The 21,025-nt window shown below is 44.4% G+C and overlaps 1 protein-coding gene across 1 annotated transcript in view; it reads right to left on the minus strand.

The window, feature by feature from the left end:
- Window positions 1-21,025, minus strand: part of LOC111220215 (protein shisa-6 homolog) — a 61,989-nt gene that overhangs the window by 7,708 nt on the left and 33,256 nt on the right. The window contains exons 4-6 of the mRNA XM_022743226.1: window positions 3,232-3,294; window positions 2,038-2,058; window positions 1,805-1,807 (exon numbers count right to left, since the gene is read on the minus strand). Coding sequence (XP_022598947.1) covers window positions 1,805-1,807; window positions 2,038-2,058; window positions 3,232-3,294 — 87 coding nt within the window. The remainder of the gene's footprint in view (window positions 1-1,804; window positions 1,808-2,037; window positions 2,059-3,231; window positions 3,295-21,025) is intronic.

Here is a 21,025-nt window from a genome sequence, read left to right on the forward strand (position 1 = left end):
GTGAGATGAAGAGCCATTTATGTTACTCTCACTCTAGTCTTCCTCTTTATCTCCCTCTCTCACACAATGCACGTAACAAACACTCGCGCAGTCAGTCCCATTCACCGCCGTCCTCCTCGCTTCTGTTCAATCTTATCTGTCCAGCCATGCTGCCACCCACTTTCCCTCGCTCCCTAATTCTTTCTTGTCTATTCAGTATTCCCCTTTCTCATTTTTCCTCCTTCACTCCCGCTCTATCCATCACACTTTCTCCTGCGAGCCGTGAGTCCGTCACCGCAGTGCAGAGCAGCCGGGCATGGGTGCGGCTCCAGACCGGTCTCCAATTGACAGTTAAAAATAGGGGGCTTTAGTAACTGCTTGCAGGATGGGGAGAAGGAAGGGGAAGAGATAGAGATAAGAGAATCTAAAGGGTGGAGGGGGTTAGAAGAGAGGAGGAGCTTGAAGAGAGCAGGTCGGAGGATGGCAGCAGGGCCGGGGCGACAGAGCAGGGGGGCCTGGGGAGCTGCAGGGGGGGCGTTCGGAGGATGTGGATGAAACTGTGAGTGGACTGTCTGCCACACTGCATCAATAAGGGGAGAATCGACTCGGACTGTGGCATGCTGTTAGCTATCCTCCATAGCAAACACACATTTAACTGCTTCATCACAACGGACAGTACGACCACACAGACCTGACTCAAATAGTCTTTGCAAGTTGTTTTAAAGGGTAAAGCTGATGATAATCTATATTTTCTTACTGTTAATAAATCCCACGAAAACATCAACAACCAAACGTTGTTTACCTGGACGAACAAGGTCTTACACTACTAATACTGTAATTCGTTTTGAGTCGGTCTCATATAAACCTGTCCAAGAAACAGAAGCTGCAGTTCCTCTAATATGCCACTAAGAGTCTGGCTCCAACAGTGAGTCAGCCCCATAGACTCCCATGTTAAAATGTCCAACTTCACAGCAGAAATAACATGTTTACAGCCTGGTACAAAAAACTGTTTTGTCCTAGAGCTAAATTTTCTCACTTCTAAACACTCTGTTTATATAACTCACCTGTTTACACTTTTATTAAGGACTACAGTTATGCCGAGGATTGAGGGCGTGGCCCTTCTGTGAGTGAGAGGTGGGTGAGCGTATTCTTGCACCAAAGTCTCAGCTCCACACACGCCCCTCCTCTTTGTCATTTTTTGGATTATGTCTGGAGTTAGGGGGCGGAGTCAAGACACTGCAAATCATGAGCACTACGGTAGGGCGCAGGAACGCCACTGTCTGAGCTTCAGAAACCTGTGTGTTACGTCATGGAGACTACGTCCACCCTTTATTTACTCAATTAGATGCTGACCCCATTTTTCAGTTGCTATAAGGAGCAGTTATAACGTTGTTTTTACGACATCTGAAAAATAACGTAATTTCAGGGTTAAAGTCGTGATTTTTTAGGGAATTCGCAAGCTAGTCTTTAAGGGAGGTGACGTCTCCATTTTTACTTTCTCAGCTTCAAAGCTCTGATCGGTCGACTGTCTGTCCAATGGAAACAGAGACAATATTTACTTCTGTTCGAGTAACTACTTTGCCCAGCTGTTTTAGGAAATGACTTGCATCTTTTTTTCTTTTTTTCAAAACTAAATATTTGTGAAGCTTTATGTCTGCAGCAGAAATCAATGGCTCGGGGCTGCGTGCCACGAGACGATCAGAGAGGTCAGGAAGTGTTGAAACGGGGATTAACATGATGTTGGTTTTGCTCTTTTTGTGGGTTTGCTGACAGGAAGAAAAACATCAGCTTGTGTCCTGTACAGTAACAAACACATAGAATTAACTTTCTGGGAATCTTTCGCCCCCCAATGAAGAAGAACCACAGTTTTTTTTTTTTTTTTTGAAAACAGGTTCAAAACAAACAGCAAATGCTACTTAAGAGCAGGTCTGACAGAAGTGGAGGAGAGGAGGACACAGATGTGGGGGTTAGTTTGGTGGTGCATGTGTACACAGACGTGTGCTCATAGAATGAGGTTTTTTACACTAAGTTAAACATATGTTATGTTGTATGACTTACCACGTCTCAATGATCGGTGAGCTACCAAACCCAAGTGAGAAACACATGTTTCAGTTGATGGTGAGAGAAAACAGAACCTACACAGACCGCCCACACCCCACCCCCACCCCCCCACTTCATCACCACCCCCCTCAGAAATAACTCAAATAAAATCAGCTTTGACTTCCAGAGACACGTGAAGTAAGATGATGCACGTTCTGCTCCTGATTTCCTGGTCGTTTCAGTTGTTGGCTGCTGGTGGTTTGGGGGGGGGGGCAGGTTTAATCTAGAAAATACACTTAGTACTGGAATGTGAAGCCGTCCGGGGGGGTGCAGGGTGGGGGGGTGGTCTGTGATCAAAGTCTTTCTGTTAGACGTGTTGTTGAAATGGATTTTTCATGTTTTCAATAGATCTCCAAGGCAATTCTGCACAGTTGTGGTTCGGCTGTGTGTGTGTGTGTGTGTGTGTGTGTGTGTGTGTGTGTGTGTGTGTGTCAAATGGACCGCATGGTCAATTATGTCCATAAAGCAGGGGCCACTGTGGCTGAAGAATTCAAACGTGGCCTGAAAGCTATCAAGTCATTTTTTTATGTTTGTGCTTCAGACAAACAGAATATGGATCAAATGTTGAGATCACAGTGATTTAATAAACACAGAGGTCAGTGAATATTCAGCTTGTGGCCTTTTCTTTCTTTCTTATCTCTGTCGTTCCTCGCTCCAGCCTCCACCTCGCCGCCTTACGCGACCGTTCCCCCTCACGTCTGCCGGCGTCTGCTCCCTCGTAACGACTATTTTAACAAACAGCCGAATGACATCGGTGATAAAAAACGATTCACGTGACGGCGCTCGCAGGGAGCCTGAGGTGACGGTGATAACTTCTGCTCCGGGGATAACAGCAGGTTTCACACGCTCTGCCAAACTGCATTCCCTTTTAAAAAGCAGAAGGACGGCGGCTGTGTCCTGATCCGGCTCACAGAAAAATGTTCCTGACTATGGGATGTGACACTTCTATAATTCAATCTTCAACCAAAAAAAGCCTAATTTTCAGTATTAAAATGGATTTGCGGCGGGGCGAATTGAATAGGATGTCTGTCTCGCAGGGTTTTTTACACATCCATGTCGAGCACTATATTCAGGTTAGCGCCCAGGTCCGGGCCTCACCTCACACACCGACCTGAGCTGTACATGTCCCCCTCCCCCACTGCTGTGTCTTACCATTCTTAGGTGTGCGTGTGGGGCTACCTAGAGCCACATGGTTATAGTTGTGCTGATGGGTACCTGCAATGACAAAAGCAATGAGACATCTGTTCAGTGTCTATGAGGAATGCTCTGTATCAGCTCAAATACAGACTGTTAGTAGAGTGAGGGCGACGATTAAAGAGATAATTCACTGAAACGCTGTTAAATCTGTCTCTCTGTGGCTTTTTTTATATAATTCACAGTTATATAGAGAAATTTGAGCATTTTCAATTGACTTTTATAGAGTAAACAAGTCAGGATGCCACGTCGCCATTCTTCAGTTTGGCGGTAAACTTATTTAGTGGGTGAAATATCCCTTTAATTTCCTCAGATTATGGGATATGGACATAAAGAGAGATGAGGGACGAGGCGGGGGATGAGTGAATCGGCAGGAAGTGGAGTCCGCTGTAACCTCTGCAAACATCAGACAGAACACAGGAAGTACAGTCAGAAGATTACAGGTTAACAAACAAACAAACAAACAAACAAACAAACAAACAGTGCTAGCACACAGTATTTATCACATGAATCTGTGCATTCATCATTAGAACAGATGTAGAGCGGCCAACGCAAGAGACCACAGATCAGAAGAGAAATAAAGAAAACATCTTTGACAATATAGAATTTGCATTTAGTGTAAAAAAAAAAATAAAAAAATGCTGCAAATGAATAAAACTGAGACACACATCCCTCAGTTTCACATCACAGAATTACAACACACAACCACAGAGTACAAGCAAATACACATCAACCGAAGTTCTCAGGGAACGCTGGTGATTAGTCAAAGGCTAACGCTAAGCTAACACATTTGTGCTGTTCCCCTCAGCTCAACTCGGCTAACAGACGTTAGCAACTAGCTAAATGATACTATTACATGACCAAACTTCCATAGTTCCACTTATGATGTTAAAGTTCCTCCAGACATGTTTTTAAAATCCTCTGCTCATATGTTTTTCATCTCCTCTCACTTCCTGATTGAGAAACCTGGATCAGGGCTTGAGCCCCGCCCACCACCTGCTGGCTCCAGGTGGACAGGTGAGAGAGCAGAGAGCATGAAGATGGTGAGAGGAGGAAACATCAGAGAGACTCAGCCACATGTTGGAGCCTCAGTCAGACCCAGACTCAGAGGAGGACTCTGAGACCAGAACCAGAGACTAGCAGACGGGTCAGAACCATTAGCACAGTTAGCATCTTTTATTTGTTTATGTTGTTTGTTAGCTTGTAACGGTCAGTGGCAGACACAGTGTTAGCAGCTGTGCTAATGCTAACTCCCTCTCTCTCTGTACTGACAAAGTCTCAGGTGTATTTAGCCCCGCCCCCCGTCCCCACAAGGTGACCGGATTGGTTCTTTAGGTTTGTGACGTATGAAACCCTGAATCTGTTTCTATGAGACTGTGATTGGCTCACTGCAGGTCAAGGTGGAAACACTCGGTCATGGTGTTGATGATTATTTCATCATCATGTGTCTGTGTTATATAAAAACATCATTTGGACGTGAACAAGGTGAAACACTTTAGTTTAGTTAAAGTTTTACTGGCGCTCTTTCAGTTTTCCTTGTTTACACGTCGTCATGTGTAAAAAAGCAGAGCCATTTTAATTTTCAAACCTGGAGAATCAACAACAGTTTCACCCAATCATCTCTCCGTCCCGCTGTGCAGGAGTGTTTGCGGATGACAGGCGGCGTGATGCAGTGGTACAGTGCTCGACTGGGCACCACACTGTGGAGGTGCTTTAGTTGAAAGATGGGACCTTTACTGAGCCCATTGTACTGAGAAAAGTGATGAATGACAGCTATTCTCAGCAGTGTGCAGGAACACGTGTGTGTGTGTGTGTGTGTGTGTGTGTGTGTGTGTGTGTGTGTGTGTGTGTGTGGGGTTTGTATGTTTGTATATGAGGGGGAGGCAGCAATAGATGGAGACCTCGTTGTAGAGCGTTGCCGTCGCGACACGTTCATTTGCTGTCTGCTGCTGTGCCTGTTTAAAAATGCATTAGAGCCAACTGCTGAAACATCCATTTACATCTGTCACAGACGTGAAGGAGGAGAGGGAGGCCCGACGTGCTCACATCATGGGTTCCAATATTTGCTCGAGCTATGGAGATAGATGGGATGTCTTCTGTGTGTTCCTTCACCGACTCTCTCTTTTTTTCTCACATAAATGCTTCACAGTGAGTCTCACAGAGGAGATGATTCGAGGGGGAAATTCACAGCCACATCTAAGACTGTGTCTCCTGAATATATTAAATCAACAGCTCTGTAATATAAATTCATGTCTGTTTGGTTTCTATCTGTGCGGTAACAAGAGTCATTTAACCTATAGTCAGGATGGGAAAGCATTTACATGCCGTTCTTAACCTCTTAAAATTCACCCTTTTAACGTCATTAGCATAGATTTGCATATTCAAATGAGAAGGCTTATAACAGAAGAACCGTAAGACCAGAATGCATTCATGAGACGTCACTTGAAAGGATCTTGCAGTTTCTGATAATTTGATGGTTCATCGTGAGACTAAAACCCAAACTGAACTTCATCACTTCAGACATGAGGTTTTTCTTTTTTTGTCCTCGCCTGAAGAAGAAGTCATATTTGATATAACCATAACTAGGACATTCTTTACACAAGAACAATGAAACACACCAGATCCCTTCTACAGCTTGTCAAAAACAACTGTGTGAGATTTCAGGCCTCTGAACTGAACCTTATAGGAGCTATGGACTCTTTTAGTTTGTTTTCTCTGGCGTCCATGAACCTCTTTAAAACCTCTCATGCATTTCCTCCTGCAGCCTCTCAGCTGTGAGGTGGGACCTTCCACAGCTAATCAGCATTGTCTCAGAAGTGTCCAGCCCCCCTTTGGTCTCATTCAACAAGGCAGATGCCTGTGTTCAAGACAGAATGATTGACAGAGGCAGCAGCCAATACCAGTGCTCATTAATAATGAAACATTAATAATTTGCCAAGAGCATCCATCGGATCAGTGCCAAAAATATGAGATCATGTGCCGACCACATGAACTTACATTAGACTCATAAAAGACAAGTGTGTCTTATGTCTTTTATTAACGAGGCTAGACCTAATTAATGGAGAATGGTAAAACAAATGTTTCAGAAATCACTCGGTGATAATGAAAATGTAATCTGAAGTAATCTATTAATAATTCATTCAGCTCATAAATACATGCTTCTCCCTTACACAGCACTAAATTATCCTCTTTTAAAAGTGAAATTATTTATAAAGATATCAATGATTCTGGCCAAATTCCTATAGTGCAGAACAGTATTATATAATATAGTTTTATCTAGATCCTCCTACACGTTGTTGACTGTAGGTTTATGCTGCTAACACACTTCATCTTAACTGTGTGTCCTGAGCTGCTGAAACACATCTGCAACAATACGGCGGAAACTAAAGGAAAATAAATGTTAAACACCAGTGAACATTTTCCTCGTCATGCTGATCAAAATACAATTTCAGGCTGCGTCACATTCCCTACAAAACATACCTGCTGATGCAGATCAGTTTTATATAAATGCAGCTTTTTGTTGACAGGGCTGTTATTTCTGTGTCATCATGGTATAAATAATGCTTTGAAAAATGTAAATATGGTCTGATGTGATGTGATTTAACGCAAACATCCATTCTTCATGTCATCAGCGTGCGGTATACTGAAAGGCAGGTGTTAGTGTTCCATCAGCAGCCACCTGTACGACCGTACGCACAGGTAAACATCGTCATCAGTCTAACCCTAACCTCCCCGAGATCTGGAGGGAAACGTCACGTTGCTAGAAAGTAAACGATGAAGTCATTGTGAAAGTTGCAGCTACAGGACGACCAACGTCACAGTCACAGAAGGAGCCACACTGACGAGTCGACTCCACCACGTTTGATCATTAATTGGTGTCATACTCTTTAAAATCAGCGCGGCTCCCGGTCGCTCACTTTCTAAGAACTTTCGTCTCAATCTGGTGATTTCCGCTCAAAAGCCCGGTTGAGGCCGAGCTGAACGGCCCACTGAGAAGAGGCAGAAGACTTTTTTAGCTCATTAGGAGCCTGGACAGCCTTGTTGAGTGATCCCTTCGTAATCTGGGGACCAATTAACCGCAGTGGAGTTAAGAGTCCGAACCTGCGGGAGCCATGAGCTGCTTATCGGCTCAGAACACCGCCGCCGTACCCGGAGCTGACGTCGCAAAATAACCTCCACACATGGCGTTACCATGGAGCAGCGTGGGAGGGAGCTCAAGGGTGAGAGGACGAGCCCCCCCCCCCCCCCGCCGCCGCAGATCCACTGCTGTCCATTAGTTATCACCTTCATCTCCTTAAATTGGCACACTAAAATAGATGCAAAGCCAGTGGTGCTGTCTAATCATACAGTGGGTTGATTATTTGTGATTGACATGCTCTCCAGATTGTTGGGTTACTCAGGTCCCTATCTGAATTGCTAAATGGATGTTTTTCTGTCAGTGTGTCGATGACGCAGCGGTGTGTTTGTCAGATGGTGTCAGTCAGATTGAGTGGCTGAATCAACCACATATCTACGATCCGTGGGCTGCACAGGCCAGTGTTAGACACTTTCTTCTGGATGCAGTCGCCCTCACCTCCGCAGGAAGATTACTCACGATAAGTTTCCCTTTGCTCAAAACTGATCTGCGGAGAATACCTCCTTGCCGAGTTTGCATAATAGCGTCCAGATGGCACACGAATGACTCAGTGGTCTGACATTTGGTGTGGCATTTTGTTTCACTTCACACTTCCAAACATCACATCCACATATAGCGCACAGGGGAGTCGAGAGGAGCCGGGCCGGGCCGGGCCGGGCCGGGCCGCAAAACACCTTGAACCCTGCGCCAAGGTTAAATAAGCATTTGCAGAATTGATTGTGGTCACGTGCACGGCGGCGGTATCGTGGAAAACCATCAGAGCATTGATTTCTAAGAATTTGCATTCAGTCCAGCAACTGTACAGCCACGTCATGATATCCAGTCGGCTCTCTGTCAGTAGGGTGTGTGTGTGTGTGTGTGTGTGTGTGTGTGTGTGTGTGTGTGTGTGTTTGGCCACAGTCTCTTGTATTTCTATGAATAGTGAATTTATGCTTAGAGAAGAGATGAGCTGAATGGAGCGCAGCCAAACACTCATCTGTGTGGGAGAATGGAAGGGCAGGAGAGTAGCTCACAAACAAACAAGGTCATCAGAGTGTTTGCCTGAACAACTGTGCGACCTCCAGAGGTGAGCGTCCCCGCGTCAGACCCAAGCGCCGCATCAAACATCAGCGCTTTGAGCCACAAACACGACAAAATAAAGGAAAGAATAAACATAAAGGAGTTCAGATTCAAACAAGTCCTGAACCACCTCGCAGGTTTATTCTCCTCTGATACGACCCGTAGGAGCGTCTCCTGAAATGTAGTCCCTACCGCTGCAGGCGTACTCGACCTCCGTTGTCATGGTTACGATAATAAATTGATGAGGTTAAGTTATACCACGTCACATGACTTCCTCCTTTGCTCCTGTCATAGTTAGAGCTCGTCTCAGTATGAAACCTAACTCTCTAGCAGAAGTTCCTTCTTATGGTTATTTACCATCAATTGGTTGTAGGTATTAAATTTGCAGATAGTTTGTTTAAGACTGGTAGAGAAAATAAAGCCAATAATAATTCATATAAATCTAATTATTACGCTGTAAGATATGGTCATGCCGACACGCTACAGGCCGCTAACCTAAAAGTTTAACTGTGGTCTACGGGGCCACAGGGAGATAACTGGATAATTATCATTGTGTGTAGTGATGAAAGTCTGCACTGGTAAACACTAAAAACATGTTATTTCCCCTCTGATCATCTAATAATTGAACATGAAACTCTATAGTAGGATTTAGAAAATGTTTTTCATCTTTTATTGCTGGGTTTCTATTTTTCACGGACTGAATCTCTGCCTTGATTTTAAAACATTATTTACTGAATAAATACTAAAGTCTGAGTGGAAGAAATCATTCCGACTTTGTTCGGCCTGAGTTTTCATTCACCGAGGTCTTAAAAAGCATCGATTTACATTTTTAAAATAGTGCAGGAACCCTGTCCAGGACTTAATGATTTACGTTCAGTGTCTGTGCGTCAAGCAAAGTGCCCTTTATGTGGCGAGGTGAAAAGTAAGAGCGTGGATCAATATGTGGAGAGACGAACTGTCATGCAGGAGAGCAGAGTTCGCATCCTGTCTCAGATATGCAGTGACCCCTAACCACACCGTAACCATACGCTTAACGACGTTTCCCTAATCCAAGCCTCAACGTCAGCGCCAACACCACATGTGAATCACATGTTGGGGCCATTACGGTAACGAGGATGCAGCGGCACGTGTCTGTCTAAGAGAAAACTAAAAAGCTTCTCCCTCCAGTAGAGTTGCAGGGACTTGGAGACTCGCTCGTGTTGTCCTGTCACCGTGCTAAAGGCCGGGGAACGCTCGACACAAACAGTTCATTTGTACAATGTCTAAGAAGGTCTTTCCAGTATCTCAGCGTCGTTCTCGTTTGTACGCTGTAAAAGTCGAGGAAGTCGTCTTAAACTCGAAATGAAGCTCGAGAGAGAGGTTCAGGCCCCGCCTCCTGGCCAGTGGTTACATGAGGCCAGATTGTCGATTTCCCAAAAGTTACAAAAACATTTTTAACAACCCCCCCAGGTGTTGGGGAGAAGAAGGTTTCAGACGCTGGTTGAAGATCTTAACAAGCACTCCAAGTGTACCGACTCCTTAAGACGCTCTTTTTCTTTCTTAGCCGTGATGCATAATTTGAGCTCCGTACTTAGACTTTTTTTTTTTTTTAAATGAAACCCTGCGGCGGAATATGCTTGAGAATAAGAATAAGAATCTAAAAAGCAGGAAATCCCTCCACTGTTTCTGAAAATGCAAAGATGTGGTAGAAGGAGATACGAGAGGAACCGTTGTGGACGCAGACAGACGACAAGACACTGACAATAAAGACAGACAGGCACGACTTAATGGAAACCCTAATGGCCTGGTATCTCTAAACAACACAGAGCAGGGGGGGGAGTGTGTGTGTGTGTGTGTGTGTGTGTGGGGGGGGTGAGTAAAGAGCTGGGGAGACAGAAAAACAGCGGGTACAGGATAAAGTGAGACTGAGAGCAGATAAGAGAAGGAAAAGTATGAAAAGGGGGGATATGATGGGGAAGGAGAGAAACAGCCACATGGCCCAGTGATCCCCCCCCCCCCCCTTCCAATTCCACACTGCCCTCCCCAGATCTATTAGAGACCCATCCTCAGCTCTCTGCTCCTCTCTCCTCACGACATCCCTCTCTAAAACCAACAGCCCTGCCATCCCATTAGCCCTGCCAAGTGGAGCTACTGGAGTTATGAAAGGCCCGGAGGTGGAGGTGGTGGAGGGTGTACAGAGTGCACTATTTGTGTGTGTGTGTGTGTGTGTGTGTGTGTGACAGGTATGAATGCGGATGCCTCTGTCCCACTGGCTCTGTTGACAGCCCGGTGCTACCAGCGCGTCCCTGCCCTCCTCTCGCAGCCAAAGGAAGCGGAGGAGAGGGGAAGCCACCGTGGGCTTGACATTTAACAACTGACAAAGAGTGTTCACATTTAATCGCTAAATGTTAACTGCCATAATAGCCCCACTTCACTCGGTTAGTAGGGGACAAAGCTTCAGGCCCCTGGGTGGGGGCCAACGTTACACCCTCATTGATTTCACTGGTAGAGCACGAGGCTTAACTCTGACCCAATTGCAGCGCGGGTGATAATGCTTATAGGTTTTATTTATAGCACTTCGAGCTCTGCTAATTTTAGCTTCCGCTGCTCATTCGTAACCGAGTGGCCACTGTGAGTCAGAGTTCGGACTTGTGGATTAACGATGACAAAACTTAACCTACATCTGTGGGTGAAAGTCTCATTTTAATAATGAGTGTCTGCTTCTCATGTCCAGAGAAGCTCGGCGTAACTGCAACTGAGCGGCTAGCTATGATTAGCAGTCGCTGCCATGACAACAAAAAGGCCACCGCCCACAGAAAACTCGAACCTCATGAGCAGATATGAGACAGCACTTCACAGCACACACAGCACAACCTGCTCAGATGATACAGTGTTAAACCACAGTCAGGACAATAGAAACACATGTGGGAACACGTCTGACAACCGTCGGCCGAAACAGTCGAACTCAGCTGCTGCATCAGAGCTTTGACTGGTTCGTACCGAAGGTGTCAATCATAGAAAATGAAATAATAACCAAGAGTACATACTCCAACAAAAAAAAAGCACATAATTAAAAACCCACTCAGCTCCAACATCAGACAATCTGCAATTTGTACAACTGAAATGAGCCAAAGGGATTTTTCTACGTTCATGAACTCGACATATTCTCCCCAAAATCACAGTTTATTCCAGTTCTATTCATTTTCTGGCATTTTTTTTAAAATTACTCTGACGGTATTGTCTTTGTTGAAAAATGCAAACCAAATGAAAATTGAATTAAATTTGAATTTCAACCTGTTTCTGTCATTATCCTCGGGTCAGATCTGCGGCTGGGGGAGGGAGGGGAGTTGTGCTGTGTATTTATGTCAGCCAGTGTCTTTACTGACACCACAAATGTTCAAAGTGTAAATACAGTTTCCCGTTTTATTCTCTGCCTCTAGTTTGGTGTTGTGAGTGTCGTGTGTTGTGAGTGTCGTGTGTTGTGAGTGTCGTGTGTCGTGTGTCGTGATGTGCTGGTCTTGTAAAGTTGATCTGTCGACCTTGTTGACGAGCAGCTGCCTGTTCATACGTCCAGCAGACATGCGTCAACTTTCCTTTCCTAACCTTCCTAAATTTCCAAACTGAATTTCAAAGAAAATGCGAATTAATGTAAAGTTTCCATCGACTACTGTTATGTGAACTTTAGGAGTTCAGCTAAAGGTCGGCGCCGTGAAGACATGACGTCGTTAAAAGAGCAGCAGTTAAAGTCAAATTTCTCGTCTCTCCAGTGGAGCAGAAACTTATTAAAGTTTATTTGCAAAGTCTGACTACACTGCTTTTATCAAGACACCAACTTTTCCTCCTGAACCAAAAGAGAAGACGTTTTTATTATTTTTATTTCCTGCGTTTCTTGCCTGAAAATGCGCATAAAATCAGGTGCCTGCAAACGCACGTACGGAGCATGATTAGCATTAATTTAGAGTTGTGTTTCTGGCCCGATGACGTATGTATTTTCAGCTCTGTTACTCTGTGTTCACCAGCTAGCAGCTAATATTTCTGCAGTATTGGTAGTTTGATCCTGCTGTAAAACTAGAAGCCTGTTTCAGAGGGCACCACTCTACAATAACACCACCCTTATTAAGGATTCATTAAGGATTTATAATTAGGTCATAATACGGTTTTTAACACTTTATAAATCATAAATAACCTATAATAAACAAGTTATAACAGTTTTCATACATTTCTGCAGGCTCACTATTTGGCAAGATCAAGTTGTGCCACTTTACAATAAGAAGACCCTTATAAAGGCTTTATAAATGGTTTATAATAAATAGGATATTAATGTGGTTGGTAACACTTTTGTAAATACAATTATAAACAAGTTTTAACACAGTTAAAAGTGTTAACTACTCATTAATCTGACTAATGACTCACCACTGTTTATAGCCTTATTGTAAAAACTGTAAAACACATCATCATTTATTAATGAGTTACTACAAGGCTCCTTTTACCAGTTATAAATGGTAGTAAGTCATTAGTCAGATTAATGAGTAGTAAGCATTAACTTGATCTTGCTAAATAGTGAGCTGCATCAATGTATATAAGATGTGTTATAACTCGTTTATTTATCATTTATAAAGTGTTAACAACTGAATTAATAACATCATTTTAAACATTTATAAATCTTTTTATGAGGGTAGTCTTATTGTGAAGTGGTACCACTTCCTGTTATATAATTTTGTGTAATAAACATCTGTCTGCCTACATCTGTAACTGCATTGCTGGGCTTGTCAGTTAGCACAGTGGGTTGAAATGAGTAGCTGCACTGACATCATCAGGCATTCACAGATAACTCCGTCAGTGAGAGTCGGCAGAGCTGCAGGTTGCAAAGTCCCTGCGTTCTTGCAAGTGCAATAACGGTCCCGGTCCGGAGTGTTTCCGTCCACGTTGTCGGTGAGAATTGCTCTTTATCTCATAACTCACAATCACCCCCCAGACACCCACAGGCCAAGCAGTCACTTGACATGTCACTGCCACTCCAGCTTCACAAAATGCGCCATGATCGTCTCAGCGGGGACGGGGGAGGGCAGGAGGTTGAGATGGACTTCATAACCAGTTCATTTTGAAATGTGATAGACAGTGAACCCACCGTGGACCGCCCTGACCCCGTGTGTTAAAAGGCAATAAGAGATCCATTTTATTGAAGTAGTGCTTCATGATGTTCCTGCGAAGCTTGTCTGATTTCACTGTTCCCTCTCTACACAGCCGAGGTGACTCGTGGGGTTTAAAGGTAATAATCTTTCCTGAAAATCAAACAATGTCACAGTTTGGCATTTTCATCCAGAGTCACATCTCAGGAATAATACGCCGAATAAAAAAGCCATTTCTCCCAACGGCTGATTGACATACCAACCGACTCCGTTTGCAGGCTGTTGAAAAGCAGACTTCCTTTTGAGAGGAGGCGGAGAGCGAGGAAGAGGTAGAGGAGGAAGAGGAGGGTCCGTATATCGTAAGCAAGGATAAGCACAGATTTATCTGATGTCTTCTTAAAATAAAAGAAGTAACATCATCAAAACTGCCTTTATCCGTGCCTTTATAGACCAGCCCTCCTCTCCACTGAGACGGACAGAGTCGCAGACCACGCACACCAGAGAGGTTAGGACATTCATCTCGGTCGAGTGGACAACACAGAGCAGAAGCTTCAGTGAAACAGTTCAGAACAAACATTTCAAAGGTCAGGGTTTAAAACAGAGGAGAGAAACGGGACCGTTTGGGTTTTTAAGGCACAACACAATGAAAAGAAAATGTAATGTGGGCCAGCTGCAACAAACATCAAGAGGTGCAGAACGTTCTTGTTTACAGGCACTATGCCCTACTTTGGTTTGTTGTTTTATTAATTAGGCCCAAACTCCACTCATTGAATTGTGGGTTTTTCTTTTTTTTTATTATCTGGAAACAAAAACAAGGTGGAATAGAAATCTGCCCTTTTACAATGTTTCCTTGTAGGCAAGCCCACATCAGCACACCATCGATCTAAACAGAACCAGGGGTGTAACGGTATCTGTTCCCTCTACTGTGAGTTTACTCAGTGCTCTCTACTCTAGTCTACGTCTTAGTAACTGTGGAGCGGTGTTGTCTTTAAGCTAGACCACTATCATTCAGAACTGTTACGTTACAGTGCCACTTGATAAAGACGGATCGGACGAAAACGACATATCGACTTTGTGAAACGGAGGCTGTGCGACGTTGTGTCGGTGGAAAACAGAGAGAGTTAAACCTGCTGTGAACCGTCCTGTTGGAGGTTCAGGTGCAGTTGTTTCTGCAGCGGTGTCGGCCTGTTGCTGGGCTTTAGGATGGACATTCCTTAACATTTTAGAAAGAAATATCTATTACATTTAGATGTAGATGGACATCGGGGACGACTGAGAGGTACTGGGTATGATATGATTTACCTCGGTCTCTCTACACACTCAAACGTGTTTGTGTAAAGAGACCAGCCAATCACCAGCATTATTAGATTTAGATTTGGTATTGAATGACAAGATGTTTGTCAGTTTGATAACCAGGCCTGAACTTTGCTGTGTAAAAACTGCAGGGACGCTACGTTGGTTAGTTATTTTTTATCAAAGAATATAAATCTATCTTCAACTTGGTGGAGACGAGACTCTCACAAATTGTTATTTTTACACTTGTGTTTGTGTGCAGATTAAACATGCTAATTAGTCATCTTGTTGGTGGGTAGCTGTTTCCTAATGCTAAGCTAGGCTAATCACCTCCTGGCTCCACATGAGAGAGGTATTTATATTGTCATGCTTTAATAAAAACGTTATAAATATGTCTGAATGGACACGTTTGGTACCGTTACACCCCGAACACACAAAACAGACTGTATACATGTACTCATCACACAGACAGGAAGGCTACGTGTCCAGGAGGAATATACACAGGTTAGGTATATAGATAGATAGGTCAACACGAAGGCACTGCACTACACTGAACACTGCAGGTATAAGCTGCCTCCAAACACTGACACTTATTTCAGATCATCGTTAATCATGAAGTGGTTGAAAAGAGGAGGACAGAAATAAAGGAGTGGTTAGAGGCAGCTTTGACCCGTGAACACAGAACAGCCATCCCTACCATGGTGACTCTGGGAGCGGACCGGCCAATGTTTTTCTCCTAGAAAACAGAACCAGGTAGTTATTTATTAAACTGTGCTCCTTGCATTGTAATAGAAAAGAAAAACACAATCACATTTGTGCTGAAAAACAACAATTCAGTTAAATTCAGAACAGCGCTCTTGGTTATTCTAAAAACTGTCAATTTTACTGACAATGGACGTTTGTTTCACTCCAAACATTAGACAGTGACGCAGTACAATGGCATGGTTTCAGCAATAACACCTCATAAGTCAAACACTTCCCACATGTTACAGCCACAGATACGAGGACACACGTGGTGCAGGAGGCTGAGAGAGGCTGATGAGAGTCATTTTAGTGCTTGGATATCGATCGTGTTGCATTTTATCTTCCCATCAACCACTGGCTGATGCCACCTGACGCCATGACACACAGCATCAAGTAACCTGTCTCTGCACACACACACACACACACACACACACACACGTATGAAATGCCACCGAGTGCGGGGGAAGACGGAGGAGCAGGGAATTTCAAGATGAAGACAGAGACTCGAGGTGGAGTGGGGAAGAGGATAATGAGAAGAAGGGAGGAGGTGTAAAAAGTCACCGTTGTTCCCCGCACCCTGACACCACGGGGCTCCAGCCATGCGGCACTTTGATCCATCACTATCGATTTATCATCTGCCCCTCACCGCCGTGGCCGCCGCCGCCGCCGCCTCCCACACAGCAACACGCAGCTACAGGGATGCATTCCCCGGGTTCCGGGTCGTGGAACGATATGCACCGGCTTTGACCTTAAACACACTGACCGAATGAACCTTCTTATAGTTTGGAGAACATCAGTAACAAGAGGTGGGAGTGCAGCTGTTCGCTGCAGATTCACTGATGAGCATGAACTGCAGATATTTCCACACAGAGGGAGGTTTACATGAAATCCCCCGCGAGGGAAATACACAAGCAGGAAGCACAACGAAATGCTAAAATGCTAAAGTACAGACAACATCAGTACCAGCAGAGAGAGGGAACACACTATGGATTAACAGAGAAATGTATTCTGTATTCTAGACTATTTATTGTAGATTAAAGTGAGACTGCATAATATTTGAAAGTGTAACAGCACATTTCTTCTGTTAGCATTAACACATTCTCATTTTTATCATTTTGAATCTCGTTCTCATCATGTTTGATGGGTAATTACTTTTCTATTTGTGCCACTGTGACACAACGTTTACAATTCGCCTTTAATTACCACTTCAGGGGCAGCTGTTCAGCAACATTTACATGGGCTCACTATTTTCAAAATAAAATAAATAACCAGAAGAAGGTCGGTGCACAGAAACGAGACAAAGTTCTGCCTCCTATTGTATGTCCTGTAGTATTTTTAAAAATGAGTAATATGTAAATCATGTAAACGTCATGTTGTGTATTTTATGTGCCAGTGTAATTATTTGATGTACCATAGTCTTCAGCTGCTTTTATGTCTCTAAAGCGCTTCAGGTTTTTTGTTTTGAAAAGAGCCAAGAAACAGAAATAAGATGCTGTAGTCGACGTAAATAAAGACGGTGCATCTTCTTATTAGTGAGGAGCGTGAACTAGATGATTGGAGCTGAAGACGCGATGTGTCATAAGATTTTTTTATTTTATTTTTTCAAACGCTCATAAATCTCAAATGAACTTTTAACAGTTTGAACCAAATGATTTTCGCATGAGCATCCCCGAGCTTCCATACACCGGTATCGATCCGCCGCTCTTCATAACCCCCCCTCAGATTTATGATGGTCGTTCTGACCTCATGAGGCGGTGAAATCTGCACTCGTTGCACCTTTTGAAGAACAGGACGGACCACTGACATCAACCCCTCACTGTACTGCGTTAAGCAGGGCGACCGGACGTTGCTGCTAGATGACCTTGAGTGTTATTCCAGTCAATAACTAATCAATGGCTTGATAAATCCATCAGACATGTAATGCAAGGCTTGCCATATTGATGGCTGTGGAGTGTTTTCCCCCAGTGGACGCACCCTGTCATCTCCTGCATCCTGTCTTCGGTCTGTATCTGATGTCTTCTGCCCGGTGAGGGGGGGGGGGCGATGAGGACGTGCTCCTGTAGTGTGGGACCTGGTGAACCCAGGTGTACGGCTTGGGAAAATATAGCTGCTTTATAGTGTATTTACTTGTGTGTTTCCTTTCGGTTTGGTCGAGGTAATGCAGGTAATTCATCTGTTTGTGCCCCTGCTGCAAACAACCAAACAGATCCATCTGAGGTCTTTCACACCGAGCGTTCCTGCGCAGGTGATTCAGAAACAAAATGTGACAGGAAACCTTGATCCCCGTGCATTAGTTACAGTTCTCCTGACTCGACATTATGCTGCGTATTTATGATGCGTGCAGTGTTTTAGTCAACAGAAAACCTGTACGGTTGAAGAAAGCTTCGGGAAGACTCAGCCTCTCCCCTCTGCACTGCACAGGCAAACAGTCGTCTCATGTCACAGCATCGCCACGAGAAGCAGTCAGTTATTTTGACACACAATCTTCTTAACGCAGTACAGTGAGAGGAGATGAATCAAAATGTCTGAAGCTGACTGACTGTCAGCGCAGGGATGAAATCTATAGAAACAAGACTTTTAAAGCAGGGCTACACATGACATAAGTGTGTTTGGCAGCTCAGCAGTAAACAGCGTTGGCTGTGCTCCTTAATTGGAACAAGACTGTGTTTTTACAGTCAACTGCTACACCTACATGCAGTGAGCGGGAGTGATGTCGGCTTTCTGGTGCAGCACCACTAAAGGGAAAGACAACTGCGAGTGAAAAGCTGCAGAGGAGTCAGTGTGCTGAGGAGACCTCCCTCCCAGGGCAAATCTATTTGCCAGCATGCCCACATTCAGCACTTAACAATATTTGCTCAGATTCTCAGCCCTAACTCCTTCTACAGGGCTGCCGCTGCAGCTCCGGCCACCTTTACTCCAGCCGGCTTTCACATACCAGCGGGGGCTATCTCCCGAAGGAGTCGGCCCGCTCGAATATCGGCTGCAAACGTGTCAGTGTTCACGATAAACACAGGTAAGACGACCGTGGAGTCGTCGAGAGGCTCGTTCAGACAGAAGAACACTGTGTGTTTGACTCTGATCTCTACTGAGCAACACATCTTTTACAAAGTACACGGAGGTTTGCTAAGACTTCATTTAACCATCATAGCTGTGAGTTTCATTGCTGGTAATGGGCATCTCACTGATGTGGAGGCTACATAATGGGAGTACTGACTCCAGAGGCCATACTGTGATGCATGTTGCAATAAAGCTAAATGTTTTTTTATGGCTCTAACACTTCACATACTCTTGCATTTCTTATTAACACACAATATCTCATAAACCATGTTTGTTAATGGTGCCGACGCGTTCAGCTTATGAGCCTGGAACTGAAACCACATTCAAAGCAACACCAGGCCACACCCAGTACATGTACCAGTGTTGTGGAGCTGCTGCAAACAACTGCTTTCAGTGGAAAGCAGCTAAATGTATTGATGACATAATGCACTAATTAGCATATCCATGACATCATTCAGTCATATTATCATTGAGCGTAGCATCAGCTGGTTTCCGTCCTCTCTGTGCTCACATATACAGTGTTTTAATACAACTGAATTCACAGTAATCACTGACACGGACGACCGATGGTGTAACTTCATCACTCAGTCAGTCAGTCAGCGACACGCCTTTATAGAGCTGGCCCTGCTGTTTATACAGGATATCTTGTAGCGTGCTAACTCTGAGCTATCAGTGTAGCATGTGAAGCTGCTGTTAGCATACGTCACTGTCTCACTGGCTCTCTGCTCAACGGTCTGAGAAGCAGGAAGCCTGAACTGATGTAATTACGGTTTAAAGGATGCCTCGCGTTAATCACAGCTTCCGTCTTTTGGGCGTCATTTCTTTCAGCGGTAATCAAGTGGATCGCTGTGATCTGGGAGCATGGCATCATCAGTAGTCAGAAGTCAGAGAGGGAACAAAAGAAAGTGTCCCGAGTAATTACGTCCCAGTTCAAAGGCTCCTTCAAATGCGGCCGAGAAATCCAACAGATGGATCATTCGTGGCCCGACCTCTCCCAGAATCCATTGCACCTTTCTGTTGTTCATTGAAGCCATGAATCATCACCAATGATGTCGAGATACACAGAAATACACAGAGAGGACAAAACTCTGTGAAAGCATCTGCACACTGAGGTGAAGTACGGTGGCCCTCAGTGGCCACGCCTTTGTAGACCGTGCTGTTACACACATTTTTGAGTTGAGTGTGATAAACCGACTAAACTGTTCAGTTATTTGCAGCCTGTCATTTGTCTGACTGTTTCTGTGTTGGAGCCGTGTTTCCAGGTCTCAGTAGCCACAAACACACAGGATAATATTAGCTGAGCGGTGTTAGTTAGCTAAATGAAATGGTTATTTGTCGCCACCACCCTGGAGACTACCAGGACGAGCGAGGCACCACGAAATAGACTCGCATTAGAAAATATCCACATAATCTGAGTGACTCCGGCTGCTGGAGCCACATCTTATCCTCTGCTATATTTCAGCAAAAGTGAGCTGTGGATGTCGTCCACCGTTTCTCACAGTGTAGTCGCTGTATGAAGCTATCACTTCATCACGGAGACGACTCCAGACTGAAAACCTGACCTTTAAATATCAACCGTGGCCTGTTATTAAAACATAGTAGAGTTAAAAGTTTTGATTTCCAAAATGTGCATTTCTTTTCTCATCTGCCGCCCCGGTTGTTGATTTCTTTCAATCAACACCTCACTGAGCGAAGACACGCTCAGTTTCTTCCTTCGCTAATCACGGAGCATTAGCATATTAACAAATCAATTGGCACGAAGGAGTGAATCTCTCTGTACCTGTGGCAAAACACTGGGTGCAATATTATGTGGCGTACTGAATGTGTGATTTGTTTCACACACACCCCCCCCATCGCCCCTCACCCGACACACACACACACACACACACACACACACACACACACACACACACACACACACTGCTCCCCTGCTGGGTGTGTTGGATTGCTATCAGTCCCTGAGAAAGCTGCTTACATAACCACGCTGCCAGCACCAGCCCACGTCAGCCTCCATATTAGATGATAGCATCTTAAATGGCTTTTTGACAATGTTGCATCTCACTTTCAGTTTATAAAGACAAGGCCACTTGTACGTGATGTAAAATAAGACGGTGCGTAATGAAAAGGAGTAAGAAGGGGACGACGTCGCTGGGAATGTTTCAGACAACTTTCGGAGCATCTGATTCTTTTGTTTAGCAGCTCAGGCACTTGTTAAAAACATATTCTCATGGGAGCGGAGAATAATGATGTTAAATATTTATGCTTAACTGGTTCAGGGGTTGAGATTGTAAAGCATGAAAGCCGATCGTGACGTGATTAACAAAAGCACAAGTACAAAGTTGCCGGAGTTTACCAC

This window comes from Seriola dumerili, unplaced genomic scaffold (assembly GCF_002260705.1).
Source record: "Seriola dumerili isolate Sdu_G_001 unplaced genomic scaffold, Sdu_1.0 BDQW01000068.1, whole genome shotgun sequence".
Lineage (NCBI taxonomy): Eukaryota > Metazoa > Chordata > Actinopteri > Carangiformes > Carangidae > Seriola > Seriola dumerili.